This window comes from Motacilla alba, chromosome 13 (assembly GCF_015832195.1).
Source record: "Motacilla alba alba isolate MOTALB_02 chromosome 13, Motacilla_alba_V1.0_pri, whole genome shotgun sequence".
NCBI classification, from domain to species: domain Eukaryota; kingdom Metazoa; phylum Chordata; class Aves; order Passeriformes; family Motacillidae; genus Motacilla; species Motacilla alba.
The window spans coordinates 12869929-12886272 of NC_052028.1; the positions used below are offsets into that span (position 1 = coordinate 12869929).

The window sequence follows — 16344 nt, forward strand, 5'->3', positions numbered from 1 at the left end:
ATCTGCTTTTTACGTGTTATTTACAATTGGCCATTGTAAAAAACAGCAATATTTTTGCAAAATGGGAAGCCAACACAGAGCGGAAGTGAAAATTGCTGACCTCTTTTATAGGGATAGAAATCCATGTCCATAATGTGAATTTACCCGAACTATGCAGAACTGACAGCTCCAGTGTTCACTGCATTCCACAGATAAAATGCACATAAGGGGGGTTTGGACAAAAATGATATACCTCCTGCTATGCAGTTGGAATTAATGAGAAATTAGGATGAGAATTGAGATGAAATACAGCATTACACGTATGACATAACTCCCCATAAATGAGATACTTGTTTAAGAGTTAAAACATCAGTCCTAGGAAACTTGCTGTGTTTTGCAGATTGCTCTGATATCACAGTCTAGAGCATTTGTTGAAGGAGTATCATCAAGTTATGTAATTTGCATAATTGAGTCAAATCCCATGCAGCATCCCTGAAGGAAACCACTAAAAAAAGCAACATTCTGGTCCCTGTATGCTGTGTCTGGATTTCTAGAGCCTCAGACATCTTTTACAAAGAGGGGGATGGTGAGGGGGGAAGCAAGAAAGAAGGAAAAGAGCTTCCAAAATCACATCAATGTCAGCAACCTGCCCATTTTCCCAGTGAGAGGGACTTTGAGGACATATGTGCTCATCCTTCCTCTGCCCGTGGTGGCATCGTGCCTGCAGCCTCACACACAGCTCTGCTGATAGTGATGGCATGAGATAACTGCAGTCAAGGAGGGGGAAGGCAAATGTTTTATAGTTCACACTGACTTTTTTGGTGGTCTGCGGAAATGAAGTTGGTGTTGAAAGAGGGGTTTTTAATCAGAAATACGATGCTGATCAGGCTGCTGCAGCTACACCTTCCCTCCAGGGCTGTGTGGATGGTGAGGGCTCGCAAGGTCACCGAGGCAAAGACACTGATATTCCTTTTGTAGCACTGCAAGTCACTTCAAAATTAATGTTTAGACACTGTTGACAGAACTTGTCAGTGACTCACAGCAGACTTTTCAGTTATGGTGTTTTAACAGCGACCTGCAAAACCAGTGTAAGCATTGTATGTTTGCTTGCAAAGGATACAGTAAGAAATATTCCAACCTCTTAACATTTACCCAAGCTGAATTAAATGTAGTGGAGGACTCCAGTGTTGGATGAACTTCTCTGCCAAAGACCAAAAAAAGCTCCAGAATGCAGCCTGTCTGCCATGACCTGTAACTGTGTCTACACTTCAGGACTTGAAAAGCCACTTGGATGTTCATGCTGATCCAGCAGAGAGAGGTTCACGTGTCCTGTGTGAATAGGACAGTTTGGTGTTGGCTGTACAGGGCAGAAGCACCATGAGCAGTGCAGGCAGAGGAGCTGATGATGGCTCACCCTGCACAGTCCTCGTTTCATTGTGTCAGTGCAGACATGAAGAAGTGTTGATCCTTGTAAGTCTCCAGACTGAGAGTTGTGCAGAGCCTGTTCCCAGGACTTCAGGATGAATAACTCTCACTCTGTGCACCTCTGAAGTCCCACACTGCAGTTCAGAGAGGTTTAAATGACTGATGCTTGTGCTTCATAGTTCTCCCTCTTGCTTAATTTAAAGTTTAAATTACTGACATGTGTGGCCCTGACAGGGTTAGCTTAACCCAGCACACAGATGCTTTTGTCTGTAAATTTATCTAGGACTGAAAGAAAGACATCTGTGTGCTTGACTTTCTCCTGTCCATGTGCCTGGTTGGTGCAGTGGGTAATGCAGTGGCAGTCTCTGTGATTTTTTTTTTCCTGTTTTTGTTTTCCTTTATTTTAACAGCCCTGGAGGATGGTGTGCTGCTGCCTGCTTTCCCTCTATCGCAGGGTTTAAATTGCTTGCATTAGGTTGTTGCTTGCTCTGAGGATGTTTACATGCACATTGCTGACCCCTCTGAAGAATGGCTTGAAGCTGTGCAGAAAATTTACTTCCCTGCACACATTACCCTACACTGAGCACACAAACACAAGGATCAGTCCAGCCCAGAGCCTGGGGCTGCACACGCTGAGCAGGGATGGCTGTGAGTGCTTTTAAATGGCTTTTAGGCTGCTGCTGTGGTGGGACAGCTGTGTGATGGTGAGAGATCCCCTCCTGGCTCAGCCCAGTGCTGGGGCCTCCCTCAGAGGGCTCTGGAGATGTTTGTGTGAATCCTTTGGGGTGTGTTTCAAACTTCTCTCCCATCTCTGGGGAGCTGTTGTGGAGGACAGCTCCAGATCCATCCCCTTAGTGCATTTCAGTGTGTTTCAGAAGGAATGTGTCATGGTTGTGTCCCAGCTGGCAGCTCACCCCCGCCGTGGGGTGGGGGTGAGAACTGGCAGAGTTAGAAGTGAGAAAACTCATGGGTTGAGATAAAGAGTTGAAAAAGCAAAGCAAAAACCCCACAAAGCAAAACAAACCAGGGAATCCATTCCCCGCTTACCGCGGGCAGGCAGGTGTTCAGCCTTCCCCAGGAAAGCAGGGAAGATAAATGTCATCACTCCAAAAAAACCCTGCTTCCTCCTCCTTCCCCCGGCTTTCTGTGCTGAGGGTGACACCACATGGTCTGGGATGTCCCTGGGTCAGCTGTGCTGGCTGTGTCCCCTCCCAGCTTCCCATGCACTGCCACCTTCCTCTCTGAGGGCAAAGCAAAAAAAGCCTTGGCTCTGGCTAAGCAGCAACAAAAACATCCCTGTTTTATCAACATTTTACAGCACAAAGCCAACTCACAGCCCCACACCAGCTCCTGTGGAGAAGATTAACTCTACCCCAGCCAAAACCAGCAGAGGGAACAGTCCTCATGGGTACCTGCTGCAATGGGCAGGTGTTTTCCATGGATGTGTTCAGGGGGAAGGGAGGTGCCTCTGCAGTTCTAGTTTTAAGTTGCCCAAGTCCCAGAAAGATATGAGATTTAAGCCCCCCCAAAGCAATGCTTTGTTAGACAGGTTGGATTTTGCTGTTTGCTGGTGGGTCTGAGTTTTCCTCTTTTTCTCCAGGTTGCCTGAGTTCCCTGCTCACTTCGTATGGGTTTGATTCGGGGTGCTGGGCTCCCCCAAGTGCAGTGGGTGTTGTGAGGTTCAGAGTTGCACTGTGTGTTCTTCCTTCTGGATCTAGTCCCTGGACACCCTGGCCATGGTCTGCTCTGCAGTGGTGGGTGGGGTTTCCACAGCAACTGCTTTTAAGGGATTTTCACATGTTTAATCCCACCAAATGGCAGGAGGGACAGTGGCATTGTCAGTGATTCTCCTGGTGTGTGCATTCAGTCCAGAGCACTACAAACAAGAGACAAAAGAGACCTAAAATATAAAGATTTCAGACCTGCCAGTTGTTCCTGTGCCCATTATGATACTTGTGCAGAAGGCTAGAGCTCAGAACGTTGGCAAAATTCTCCTGGCAAGGAGGTGCTCTGGTCTGTGAGAGCTTTCCAGGACTTTTCCTGGCAGAGGAGGAGACTGGTCAGTGGGCTGGCCCAGCAAAGAATTGCTCTTGTAAAACAGAGGCAAAAATTTCACAGGATGGCAGTGTGCTCTAGCGTGGGTTATTTAGTGGGAATGATGAGAAGGGGTGGCATTATCACCAGGCAGGAATTTGCAGAACAGTGGTGTTTAATGGGACAGCTGGAAAACCACAAGGCAGGTTAAGCAAATTAGTTTGATATTTATGTTTGGTGAGTTCAGGTGAGCCCTTCCATGACAGGAGTGTGTGGTTTTTCACCAGCTCAGCTGCTCTGGGGCTGCACTTGCCTTCCCCTGCATGATGTGAATCAATAAGGCTTTTGCAGTGCCTCTCATGACTCCTCTTCCCTTCAGCAAATGTGAGTCTCCATCCTGTGCAGTCAGAGGTGAGCTGGAGACATTGGATTTCTGGGGATCTTCATTTGCTGACTTGTTTTCAAAGCACTCATGGCTTGAATTTCAGGAACAACATAATGAAATAGAATCTCTAATTGGGTTCAGCAGCTAGAGTCTTAATAAATGACCTTTTAAATCTTATTTTGATTTTATTCAGGTGTGGTAGCATCTCATTAATAATGATCCTGCAGTAGGTCTCCCAGTACATCCTATTTAATTAACAAAAAGGCTGTAAGATGTATTGGAGGTTTTCAAAATGAAAATGGGAGTTTTTAATAGATTCTCTGATTAAGAAATAATGTTCTGCATATGTGATGGTGCCTGGAAAAATATCACTTAACAGACACCAATAAAGTTCTGAGACAAGCAAAACTCACTTCCTCCCTTACCCCTTTCAGGCTAAAAGCCACTTGCTTGTGATGATCTTACCTTAAGGGAGATGTTTCATTTCCTCTTACAGGAAGGGGAGGCTGCTGAGGAAAGGTTTCATTTGTTGTGTATTTATTATATATCCAGTTTTTTGTTTAAAAGGCACCATATGTGAGGCAAAAGAAAGACCCTTACTTTGCTGATGGACAAAGGAAAAAGGACTGGCATAACAAAGAAGCCATAAGGAGGGACTCGGAGCGTGTAGGTATGTAAGATTGCTATAAAAATGTTTTAATACAGATTGTAACTTTGATTTTTATTTGGTAGGCTGAGTGTAGAACAACATGTTCAACTTTAGTTTTCTTGACATGATGCAGCATTAAAGCCAATTCATCTGTTAATCTTTTAATTGTGTTAATCCCAGTTAAATTCCTTTTTCCTCAACTCCACAATAACTATTTTGAGGTGCAAATGTTTGCAAATGTATCACTTAAATATTGGTGGTTTTATGACAGGTAGAAAATTGATTTTTAAAAACCTTAGCCCCCCTCCCTCAAAAAAGTTTGCATGTACCTCTCCCAAAAAATGGGAAATCCAGAAAGGAAGAATAAGAAAAACATTCTGGACTATAACATTCATGCAAGTCCATGCCATAATTCTGGGGTTTGTCTTGCATTGCAAATAAAGCCCATTTTGAATGTCACAGCTTTACACTGATGCTTTTGCAAGGGCTCTGCCCCTCAGTGCAGGAGCACAGATCCATCTGTGCTGAGAATTCCAACAGCGCTGAGATATTCAAACCACACGGATTCTTCCCACTGTGAAACAAAAGGCATTCTGCAGATCTTCCACGGCATTGCCAAAACCCCTTCATCTGTTTCTGGTGTTAGAAGGAAAAACTTTTACCTTGGATTTGCACAGCTGAGTGGTTTGTAGCAAAACTGCTTATCAGATAAAATTGTTAAATTGATGTGGTTGACCTGGTGCTAAATGACACAGAGCACAAAACTCATAACATAATGTTCAAAGGACTATAAGATGCTCTTTTTTTGTGCTGTATGGATTAGTTTCTGGCCTGTTAAGCACTAATTAGCAGCAATGATCTGTATTTACTTTCTGTCTATCCACAGGAAATGGAGAACAGGGGAAACCTTACCCAATGACTGATGCAGAGCGAGTGGACCAGGCATACAGGGAAAATGGCTTTAATATCTTTGTGAGTGATAAAATTTCTCTGAATCGTTCCCTTCCAGACATCAGGCATCCAAAGTGAGTATACAGTTTGCATTCCTAGGAGTGAAGCTTTGCAAGCCCTGAATTACCACCTCCTTTTTGGAATGTGTTCTTTTTTATTATGGACTCTTGTACCTTTGTTCATAAAATCCAATCCTTGCACTGCTAGGTCCTGGTATTTCCTTAATAAAGGACAGTGTACAGTAATTTCAGTGGGAAATAGAAGAGATCAAATCTGGGGGGGAAAAAAGGTTTTTTGATTTCAAAATACTTAAAATTACCACAAACTTGCAACCCTGCTCAGAAGAAATCTTTAATGTAACCCAGAGGTTCCACTTATGTTGGCCACAGCTGCAAATGACCGTGGAATGCCCAGGAGTAGAAAAAGATGTGAGTAGCTTCACTCAACAATGTATGAAGAGTTTTACCAGGTTTAGGGATTATTTTTGTGGACATTTTCCTCATAAAAGCAGCCTCATCAGGGTTCACAAGTAGAAATGAGTTCCAGTTGAATACTGACTTTAGGGTTCATCTGGTTTTGGACATTATGCTGCAGGATGGTGTTGAACTGGATTTTGGTCAAGCCAGAAGTTTTTCTCTTGCAAAAGTGCACCAGTTGGGACTTAGCCCTTTTTTATACAAAGCTGAGAGGTTTTTAAATACTGTTTGTGAGGTTCTTAATCTGAAAGCATTGTTAGACATTTGAATCTAAGATTCTTTTGTGTAACACTGTGTTTATCACAGTTTAATAAATCTGAATTCAACATCTACTTTATTCACGAGATACAAGTTCCAGAAGTCAGGTTTTATAATTTGTTAACTGCACAATTGAAATATTACCTCTTCAGCTGCCGCACCAAACTAATCAAATACACTGGCTTGACACCCTTTCTCAATATAAACACATAAAAAAGTAGTGAGTGTAGCTCCATAAATATTTTAGGTGTGCAGCTGAAATGTTTAAACAGAGATAAATCAGGTAACTGAAAATGTTTGTGGATCAGCCCATGTTCAAGTTTTAGGAAATACAGTTTGAGTTTGCTAATCTAAATTCTACCTGGCCTCCATTTACAGGCTCTGCCTTGGGCTCTAAGAACTTAAATATCAAGTAATGCCAGTATTTTGTTATCTGAGGGTTTAATGTGTTACCTCACATGCTCCAGTGTTTCCTGAAATTGCCAACTCAGTGTTGCTAATTCTGCTATTTAAACTTCTGTAAAATGTGAAACTTCTAACTCCAGCCCCAGATAAAATTAACAAGTGAAATGTCTGGGACACCAACGACTTAAGCTGTGATTAATGCTGCTGCTGCAGTGGTTTGCTTGTTGCTTGACAAATCCTTTCCCCCAGCAGAGCAAACTGTAATTGTGGGGGCCTTGAGGAGTGGATAAACAGCATGTGCCTAATGGATACTGGAATTAGATGAGCAGGGAGCAGGGTTACTCGTGGTGGGGATGTGCAGAGAAGGAATTCACAACTGGAAGGATCTGCTGTGCATTCTCTGCGGCCACTGAAAAAAGATAGACATGAAATGGTATGGTTTGTGTTACTGGAGAGGTTGAGGAGGGCAATTTATAGCAAAGCTGGGCTGAGACCTAGCCATAAAGTTACGAGTCCATAAAGAGTATTGCAGAAAGAAGGGAGCTGTGTTTTAGAGCCCCTTACATGCAGTGAGGCAATAGAGTCTGGAGACTTGCCCATAGACAACAGGGAGTGTGAGAAGAAGATGTGCTGGGGAAAAATGCATCATCTGCCTTGCCCTAAGCTTTGGGGCCACAGCTGGGCTTCTCCCCAACAGCTGCCCTGGCTGGGGAAGGGCAGAGAAGCAGCTGATGTGTGAGATGGTTTGTGTGGACTTTAATATACCAAACAGTGTGTCACCTCTGCTTTCTGTTGACTGTGGGACTCGGGGAGCTGGGGCACAGCGTGTACTGGATCTGTCTGGTGCAAACATACAATTGTTTGTTTCAGCAGTCATGTCTTCCCCTGATAACAGTTCCTTTAGGCTCCTCTAGGGTTTTTAATATTAAATACTAATTTTGCAGGTCTTGTAAAGCAATTGTAGATACAGTAGCTGCAGGGAAGCAATTTCTCTCCACGCTTAATGGTTAAACTTAATAGCTAAAGTTTTCCACTTGTTAAAGTTAGTCAGAAAATGAGGATTCCAGTTTAAGAAGAGTTAGAAACAGTTCAAGGCTCTTGGTTCATACTGGAGCAGAACTGTAGCTAGTAGCTGTTGGAAGAAGGTTGGGGGCCAAGGGCTGGATGAAAGCAGTCCCTGCAGCTTCAGTTTGCATCTTGCATCTGTGCATTGCAGCCACAGCCTGCAGGCTCTTGGCAGCACCCCAGGACAATTCATTACACCCAGAATAAGTTACTGTCCTCTCACACAGGCACCAGAGTAACTTCCTGTAGGCACAGATGTATTGAGCTTATATAACATAGGTACATCCTTCTCTGTGCCCTGGGAAAGGTACCAGGAAAAAGCTGCCACTGCCAGAGCTGCTTTCATTCCAGTCTGTCCTTCCGGGGGCCAGGCCAAGGAATGACTGCCTGTGTGCATGGGATTGTGCACAGAGTGACAGCTCCCAGGGCAGGACACAGCCTGCACAGCAGCCTGGGGGCTGTGCAAGGGACAGGGAGCAGCGTGGGACCTCCCTGCCCTGCTCCTGGGCACAGGGCAGCTTGTCCTGCTGGCACTGTCGTGGTGCCCTCCACACACCTCCATTCACACAGCACACACGGGTTTGTTCTGGACACGGGGGGCTCCAGGGATGGAATAGATTTTTGATCCCTACTGAAGAGCTACTGGGTGGTTTTTAACTACCACTGGGTTGCTGTGTGGCCTTAGAGGTTACCTGTTTAACCAGGTATAAAGTCCACTTATGGCCACACCTGCAGGAAGGTAAACACTGCACTTCATCCTGCAGAATTTTATTAATGAAACTACCTTGAAACCAGCCCTACAAGGCAAGAATTCATTACCCCTGTTTCAAAATTAAGAACATTATTGCACTCTGCGTAATTTTGAGGAGTCAAGAAGTTTACTAAATTTATTTTTCAAAGTTGCTTGCTGGTAGTTAATATGGAAGTGCTGGTGTGTTTTGGCTGTTTTTTCGTGTGTCTGGTGTGTTCTGGCGCTGCCTTTTGACTTGCTCTGTCTGTGTCCAGCTGCAAGAACAAGCTGTACCTGGAGAAGCTCCCAAACACCAGTGTGATAATCCCATTCCACAACGAGGGCTGGTCCTCCCTGCTGCGGACGGTGCACAGCGTCCTGAACCGCTCCCCGCCCGAGCTGGTGGCAGAGATCGTGCTGGTGGATGACTTCAGTGACAGAGGTAGCATGGTTTCTATGTGACATCCCCACCAGCCTTCCCTACCTAAGGGAGCAGTGCACTCGTAAATATGTGTATGATGACCTGAGGTTTTTGACTTGCCAGCAGCACAGCTCAGGGCAATCTTGCTCTGATGCATTTGAAAGCAGAAAATTCATGTTCCATATTCAGGATGTGCTGGTTTAGCTGCTGCTGTCGTGGACTGTCCTGTGTTCTGGGCAATATGTAAAGCCAGGGAAGCTGGTTTTAATATTCAGCTAAGAGCCTGTGTAGCCCTTGATGTAAAATGTTAAGTGTTGACTCTTGAAATAACAAAAAATAGCCAAGAGATGGGAATAGCTCACTCCTTACATTCTACTTTTTTCTTTCTTTCTTTCTTGATGCAGAACATGTAAAAGAATCCTTGATAAAAGGTTTCCATCTGGGACTGCCTATGATTTGGCTTGCCTTTCTCATGAATTTTGTGCTCCTAGAAAGTAAATGTGCAGCATCCAAACCTTTTCTCTCCCTTGCTGGGAGCTTCCCTCAATATTCTGTACTGCACTGCCTGGAGTAGGCACTTTGGATTGGGTTGAAGTGCTGTCTGCAGAGGTGTGGAGTCACTGGCACCACGCAACACCACGAGTGGAACAGCCATTTATTGCATGTAGTTGCTGAGATCTTTTTCTCTGAGCCATTTAAATGGTGCCTGATGCAAACTAAGCTGCACTTGGCCTTGTGTTCTGCACTCTTGCTGTGGTGGAAGAGGCAAGTGAAGGAGGAACCAATGCCCCTGTCATGCAGACATTGCATAGGTGGAGAAATCCCATGGGAAGTCTTCTGACTCACCTTGAAGAGGGCACAGTGACTTTGAGGGGCTGTGGTCAGATCTAGAAACTCTATTTTGTCCTTTAAAGTTACTCTTTAGCTTTATTAGCTGCAGAGTTCACGCCACTGATATTACTCAAGTGAGGCAAAAGAGCTTTCTGTACAGATCCTAAAGCATACATCTCCAGAAACCTGACATCTGGGAAGCTCCTAAATGAGCTTGGAAACAAGCTTGTGAATATTTAGTGTTCTGACCTGTACTGGCTTCCAGGTAGGCACTACCCAACAGCTGTAGCACTTGGTCTGAAGTTCTTCTCTCATTAGTTTGCAAGCAAGGCATGCTGCATTGAACAAATCAATGTTACATGAAATAAGCATTTCTTTAGAGAATTTTCAGGCTAAGGTGAGGAGAAGGAAAACCCACCTTCCTGACAAGGTCTTTTTATTGCTACTCAGTCTAGAAGCAAATTGGACAAGCTCATGCTGTAACCACAAGTGAATTGTACAAATGGGTTTCTTTTCACAGAAGTGGAAGTAAGGAAATCTTGTTTCCTGTGGGTCTGTTTTCCTTGTTCTTTAGATGTACCCTGACCAGGTGAAAGAGAGCCCTCCTGGCTCCACCCCTGCTCCTCAGTCTCTGCCTCTGCTGTTTGTCTAGTTCACTCTCCTCTGGTCCACCTGCCTCTGATAAGACAAAAACTCTTCTCCCTTGGTCGTCCATCTTTCATACAAAGGTTGCAAGGAGTAGCTGGGGCTCATTTGTGTGCAGCATCTATTTATAAATGGATATAAAAGACTCCAGGTGCTGGACAGTAGGCTAAATTGTCAAGGGAAGAGAATAACACTCATGCAAAGAGAGTGTGTTAACAAAAACTGGTGTAGGGGTTCTCTTTGGCGTGGATTTTTCTTGTTTGGTTTTTTTTAAACCAGTATTTTCCTGCTAACACAGTTGATTTCTGCACACTGGGACAATTGCTGGTTGGGATGAAACATCTTTCCTTCAGTGCTGTCAGTTCTGTATCTGCACTTTTCTTCCTTAACCACACTGGGGTTGGCTTCCACATCCCTCAGTGGGCTTAAGTAGATCCTTAGTCTTAGGGGGCTCTTAAATCCTAATCACATGATCTTGACTTGAAAGGCTGATGGTTACAAATTTCTGGTTGTAATTTATCCATTGTTAAAAAAAATAAACCAACAACACAAAAAACCAAACAAAAACCCCCAAAACCTAAACAACACAACCCAGTAACTGAGAATTGATAGTTTAATGCATCAAACTGAAATGCATGAAGGAGCAGAAGTTCCAGGAAAACTTTTACTTGTATGTAATATGTTTGAAAAGAGCACATTCCTGGATTTGGACTGTTAGGCAACTGCTCTGGTTTTCTGTTTCTTATTATTAAATTGGGCAGATAATAACTCCATGTCCAAGCTGATGATCATCACAGCTGTGCCACAGAACTGGAGAGCAGTAAAAAGAATGAGAAGAAATTTCTTGATTTTTCTTTGCAAATCATAAATACATCGTCCTCTGCATTGTCTGCAAAGTATTCTGTATTGTCCTCAAGAATTCTGTGCTTCTGTTTGAAATAACAGTCCCTTAAATTTGCAGCAGCATCTTTTAAAGTTACAGAATCACTGTTGGATGTAGTGACAGTAGAGGCCACATCTGAGATCAGAGGGGCATAGTAGGAACAGTAAATGTCATTTCCTTCCCTGAAGAGATCAGTAAATAGTCCCCATAAACTCCAGTGAAAAGCCAAGGATGGAAAGGATAATCACTCAATAAAAATCTATTATTAATTTTTTTATGGAGATGTTACTCTGACAGGATAAAACATTGGATATCTCTGCTGTATCTATCTCATGCTGGCCTTTCACTCAAGGCTTGTCTAAACACACCTCCAGAACTTTAATAACTCTTTAAAGACTATTCTTCAATAGCTTGACCTTCCCTGGCAAGGAGACTTTCTCTGTCTCTCTCTCTCCTGCCAGCATTTCTTGTGTGCTGACCTGTGCTGGGGTTAAATGTGCTGGGGTTTGCCAGCTGCCCTTGAGGTGCTGGAATGTTTCTCTCTTGTTCTGCTGTTTCACTGCTTTCTGGGAATGGTGATATTGGTGCTGATCCATCAGCCTCTTTCATCCCTGGATCTCATACATGGAGAATCTTTGCTGCACATGAAGAAAAGAGGGCTTTGGTAATAATAGAAGTAGTAAGTGTGGAAACCTGGCTACTGCAAACAGTGTTTTTCCTGACAGATGTTATTTTCATATGTTTTTCATCTGGTTTTAAGCTTGAGTATAAGGAATTTTTGGTGTGTCTACGAAGAGGGCTGAGAAGTTGGCTAACAGAGTGACAGGAGAGTGAAGACAGATTTCTGGGTTAGTTGGTGGCTGCTGTGGTCTGCAGCAAACCTGAGGGGCAGCTATGGCTGTGCAGTATTGGAGCTCCTGGACAGATGAATCATCATGTGGAAGTGTCAGCAGCCATTTATTTCTTAATTTGTTTGAAAGAGACAACTCTGTGACCTTTAGCAATACGCATTTTTCATCCAAAAAATGCTGTTCTGATGACAGCAAATCTTAACAGGGAGCAGCAAAAGCTCTACAAGTCATGTTTTTTAAATGTTTCCTTTGCTTTGTACTTGGAAAGTCAAAATGTGCTGGAACAACTTGGTGTCTGGAATGGTTTGGTTTGCTTTTTTTTTTTTGGTATGCCTGCAGTATAATGCAAATGGTCCAAATCTAAAAAAAGGCTAGAGCCTTACCTCACCCAAATTTAGTGCAGGATTCTGTGTCAGCCAGAGTGCTGTGGGAAAGGCTCCCTGTCAGTGGGTGCGGTGGCTCCATCCCCTTTGCCTTGAGCTGCAGTTATTGTCACCTCTAGCAGCTCCTTCCTGACACTTAAATCTTCCTCTGTGGGGATTCCCGTGGTAGGTTGGGTTGATTTAAAAGGAGCTGCTTTCCATCATGTGCCATTGGTCACAGCAGAGTGAATATTGCAGGGCTGGTTTTTACTTTCTCTCCTGGTAGTCTCTGCTGTCAGTGTAGCATTTCATTAAGACTGCTATAATGCTTTTTTTCCCCCACACACTTCATTGAGAGTGATGTAAGAACTTTCTCCCCAGATCAGAGCACTTGTAGGGATTTTCTGTGCAGAAGAAAATAGGTTATATTGAAGAGGGAGACACCAAATCAGCAAACTATTGTTGGAGAGTAAGAATTAACCTGCCCAGCATTGGCTGCTTCTTCCTGCATGGTAGAGAGAGCTGCCAGATAGCCACAGGCTCACCTCCAGGGTTTGATGACCCTCAGCTCTTGCAGGGTGGTCTAAAATTATGCCTGCCCTTCTGGATAAGCAGAATTTGGAATGCAACGCATGTGAATTACCACTCTGCAATTCCTGATTATAAAAACTCCTAGCTGTGGCTGGAGTGGATTTGTGGCTTCACTTTTAATTTCTATAGTTATTCTTTCAGTCTGATAGTTTAAATTAAACCTTTTCATATGCTGGCTTGCAGGATACTAATTGCATCCCTCCAAGCCTGTTGTTACCAGAATAGCCCTAAGTAAACTAAAATGTTTTTCCCATGTATATCAGTTTCCTCCTGGGGACTGTCATGTGAAATTTGGTTGCTTTTTGAATATCTAATTACCATGCTGCTGAGTGGGAATTTGGTTCTATTCTATCACAGAAATGGAGGAGGAGAACTGAAGTGGAATTGCAGGTTAGTTTGTAACGCTGCAGGTTTTTCTGTCAGCTCTGATGGCATTTTATTATTGATAGCTGGCCACAAGTCACAGGCAGGCAGTTCATGGTTCTGCAGGGTCTGCTTCAGTCCCTGGGCCTGCAGCAGAATTGCTGTGGTGAGAAATGGAGCTGTTCAGCTCTAGTGTCTGTCTTGTACTAAATGACTTGTTGGTCTCCACCTAATTCCTGTAGCTTGTGGACGCCTCTGCTGTAAGAGCTGTCTCTGTGTCTGCATGAACAGATGTAAAGCTGTCCTCTGTCTCCGTAATAAATGATCAGCCCTGAGCTGGGGGAGCAGGGGATGGCACCTCCCTTTGCAGGATGTTTGTCAGAACCTTCTTTGCTTTTCCCCTGGTACATATTTGGTAGCCCAGCACAGCGGGGGAACATCAAACACTCCTGCTGAAAGGCAGAAGGCAAACTCCTTTGTTTTGGAGGAGAGGTCTCTTACAGGTGCAGGTGGGACTGGAACAGGTACAGAATCACAAATAGTTGAGTTTGGAAAGGAAATCTGGAGATCATCTAACCCAGCCCCTCTGCTCAGCTGCAGCAGGTTTCTCCAGATCTTATTATTCACTCAAATTCTGAGAATCTCCAAGGATGGAGATAATGTCTCTGGGGAACCTGTTCTGCTGTTCAGTCACTCTGTCAGTGACCTAGTTTAAAAAAAAGTAATTAAAAAAATACCTTATGCTTAACCAGCATTTCCTGTGCTTCAGTTTGTGCCCAAGGACTCCCAGGTCCTTTTCTGCAGAGCTCCTATAACTTATCTAGGAAACACCTGTAAAAGAATACCTCTAAAACAAACTAATTGTTTGCATTTATGTGCTTCTGGAGCAAACTGATATCATGGATTTTTCAGCCTTTCACCTAACGTCAGGCATGGTAGGATTTTTACCTTTTCACCCTTTGCAGCAATGGAAATGTAAAAATTATTCAAGATATTTGAAGCTTACTGTGTGCAGGAGGCTGTGACTTAATTGCTGAATGTCATTAAAAGAAACATCTTGTGGTGTACTTGGGGCTGGCTGTGTGCTCAGAGGAAAGGGTACACACCACACAGGGTTTATCTTATTTTATGGCTGAGCTTGACAGAAATCAGTGATTGTGGCTCAGTGCTTGAATTTCACATAAAACTCACGTTTCAGCATTCAATTATTTGCATATTGAGTGACAGCCTGTTCTTACTTGTTTTTAAGATTACTTTGGTATAAATGACAGTGTTTTAGAACAAATGTTGTCCCTTGTTGAAGAAGAGAACTGCAGCATCAGTCATCTCTAAAGCATGAGTTACATGCAAAGCACTCTGTTGGTACAATAATAAAGCTGGATGTGGCAGCCCTGAAAATACTGCAGTCTCCAAACATCAGGATTGTTCTGGAAGTGTTAACCCAGCTGGGCCCTCTGCCCATGGTGTTGCTTGTCTGTACAGTGGCAAGATGTAAAGTCAGAGCATCCTTCTCAGAGCAGCCAGGCAAAATCTGCACCTGGCACTGGGAGGCCACAAAGCTTTCAGCCCAAGCGTTGGAATGTGTTTGACCCAAGATGACAATGACATTTGCAAAGTGAACCCTCTGGCCTTTACATCAAACACAGTCTGGTTTAGGGAGTGGCTATCCAGGAGGCTCTGTAAATACATCCTTGGCTGCAGTGGATTTCACCAGTTTTGTTCTGAGGGATGGGTATGGGAACTCATTTTCCCTTGGGTGGTCATAATGGAGACTTTGGATTTCAGCTTCATCTTCCAAGACTGCTCTGTTACCTTGAACCTTATCTTAATTTGTGAGAACTTTTTTTAGGAGTCTATTCTATTTATATATTCAACCATTTTATTTTTTTTTAAATTCCTTCCATATCAGAGGGGAGACACAACCAAATCCTTCTTTTTCCCTTGACAGATAAATCCCCGTGACATTTTAAACCTCCCTTTATATTGCAGTACAGGTAATTCTGGAGGTATGGGATGATCTGAATGGAAAACCAAATGTGAGTGAGGTGACTTGGCTGAACCATGAGCAGCATAATTTGGTCTGGAGGGCAGAAGTCACTGAGCAGTGTAGTGAGGGAGAAGGCCAGGGGTGATTAATGTGTCATTCAGTGCAGCAGCAGGTATATAACAAATACAGCTCTGTTCCATTAGCCACATCTGCCAGGCCTTAATTGAAAGAAATCAGGTTCTTAGTATCTGAAATAGAAAAAGGTTTAATACTTGAATTCTTTTTGATCTTTAAATGGAACAGTAACAGATTTATGCAGCTAAAGAGATTATCTTTTCATCTTCAGGCACATGCACTGTAAAAGTAATTTTTTTTTTCTCTTAAATGCACTGAAGTGCATCTGGTTAGTACATCTCAGAATATGGAGCAACTGTGCTTAGGACAAAGTGATGACAGCCTTTCTTGCTGAATTATCAATATTTTCATCTTAAAGCTTCTTACCAGAAAGTATGGAGAAAAGAAGAAAAAGCCAAGCTCTTTTGAGCCAACTATGCTTTTCCACAACCTTTAAGTGTTGCTTTCAAGGTCTCTCATAGAAGTTGTGGTAAATATTGTCCCAAACAACTAATAGAAAGATTATTTTTGTAAATTAAGTCACAGAATAAAGAGGATCTTTTTTCCTTGTTAGAATTCATTGCAGACCATTTCAGATCTGTTTAGACTCATGAAAAATGTCTTTGAAGTAACAGACAGTGAGGCAGATCTCCCTTTGGGTGAGTCGGACAAGGTTGGTTCTTGTTGGGTGGAGAGATGTGAAATTTCTGCCCCCAGCTGCAGCAGGGCTCCCAGGGAGCACAGCAGAGCAGGGACATGAGTGTAGGAGTGAATTTGTGAACTCACCAGCACTCTTTTCCATAGTGAGCACCAAAGGGAGCAATAAAATAAAAGCTGGTGCAGACATCCCATTTTTGTTAAGAGAAGAGAGTAATTTGTTATTCTCCATTTCTGGCAGTGTCCTGTGGGTGTGGGATACTTTAGATAACAGTGACAAAG

General features: G+C 43.4%; 1 protein-coding gene across 3 annotated transcripts in view; it reads left to right on the plus strand.

The window, feature by feature from the left end:
- GALNT10 (polypeptide N-acetylgalactosaminyltransferase 10) overlaps positions 1-16344 on the plus strand; it is an 81579-nt gene that overhangs the window by 33609 nt on the left and 31626 nt on the right. For 2 of the 3 annotated variants that reach the window (XM_038149797.1, XM_038149799.1), the window contains 3 exons: positions 4391-4493; positions 5359-5497; positions 8633-8799. In XM_038149797.1, coding sequence (XP_038005725.1) covers positions 4391-4493; positions 5359-5497; positions 8633-8799 — 409 coding nt within the window. Of the gene's footprint in view, positions 1-3727; positions 3850-4390; positions 4494-5358; positions 5498-8632; positions 8800-16344 lie in introns of those variants that run through there. The other variant, XM_038149798.1, reaches the window with a different exon arrangement.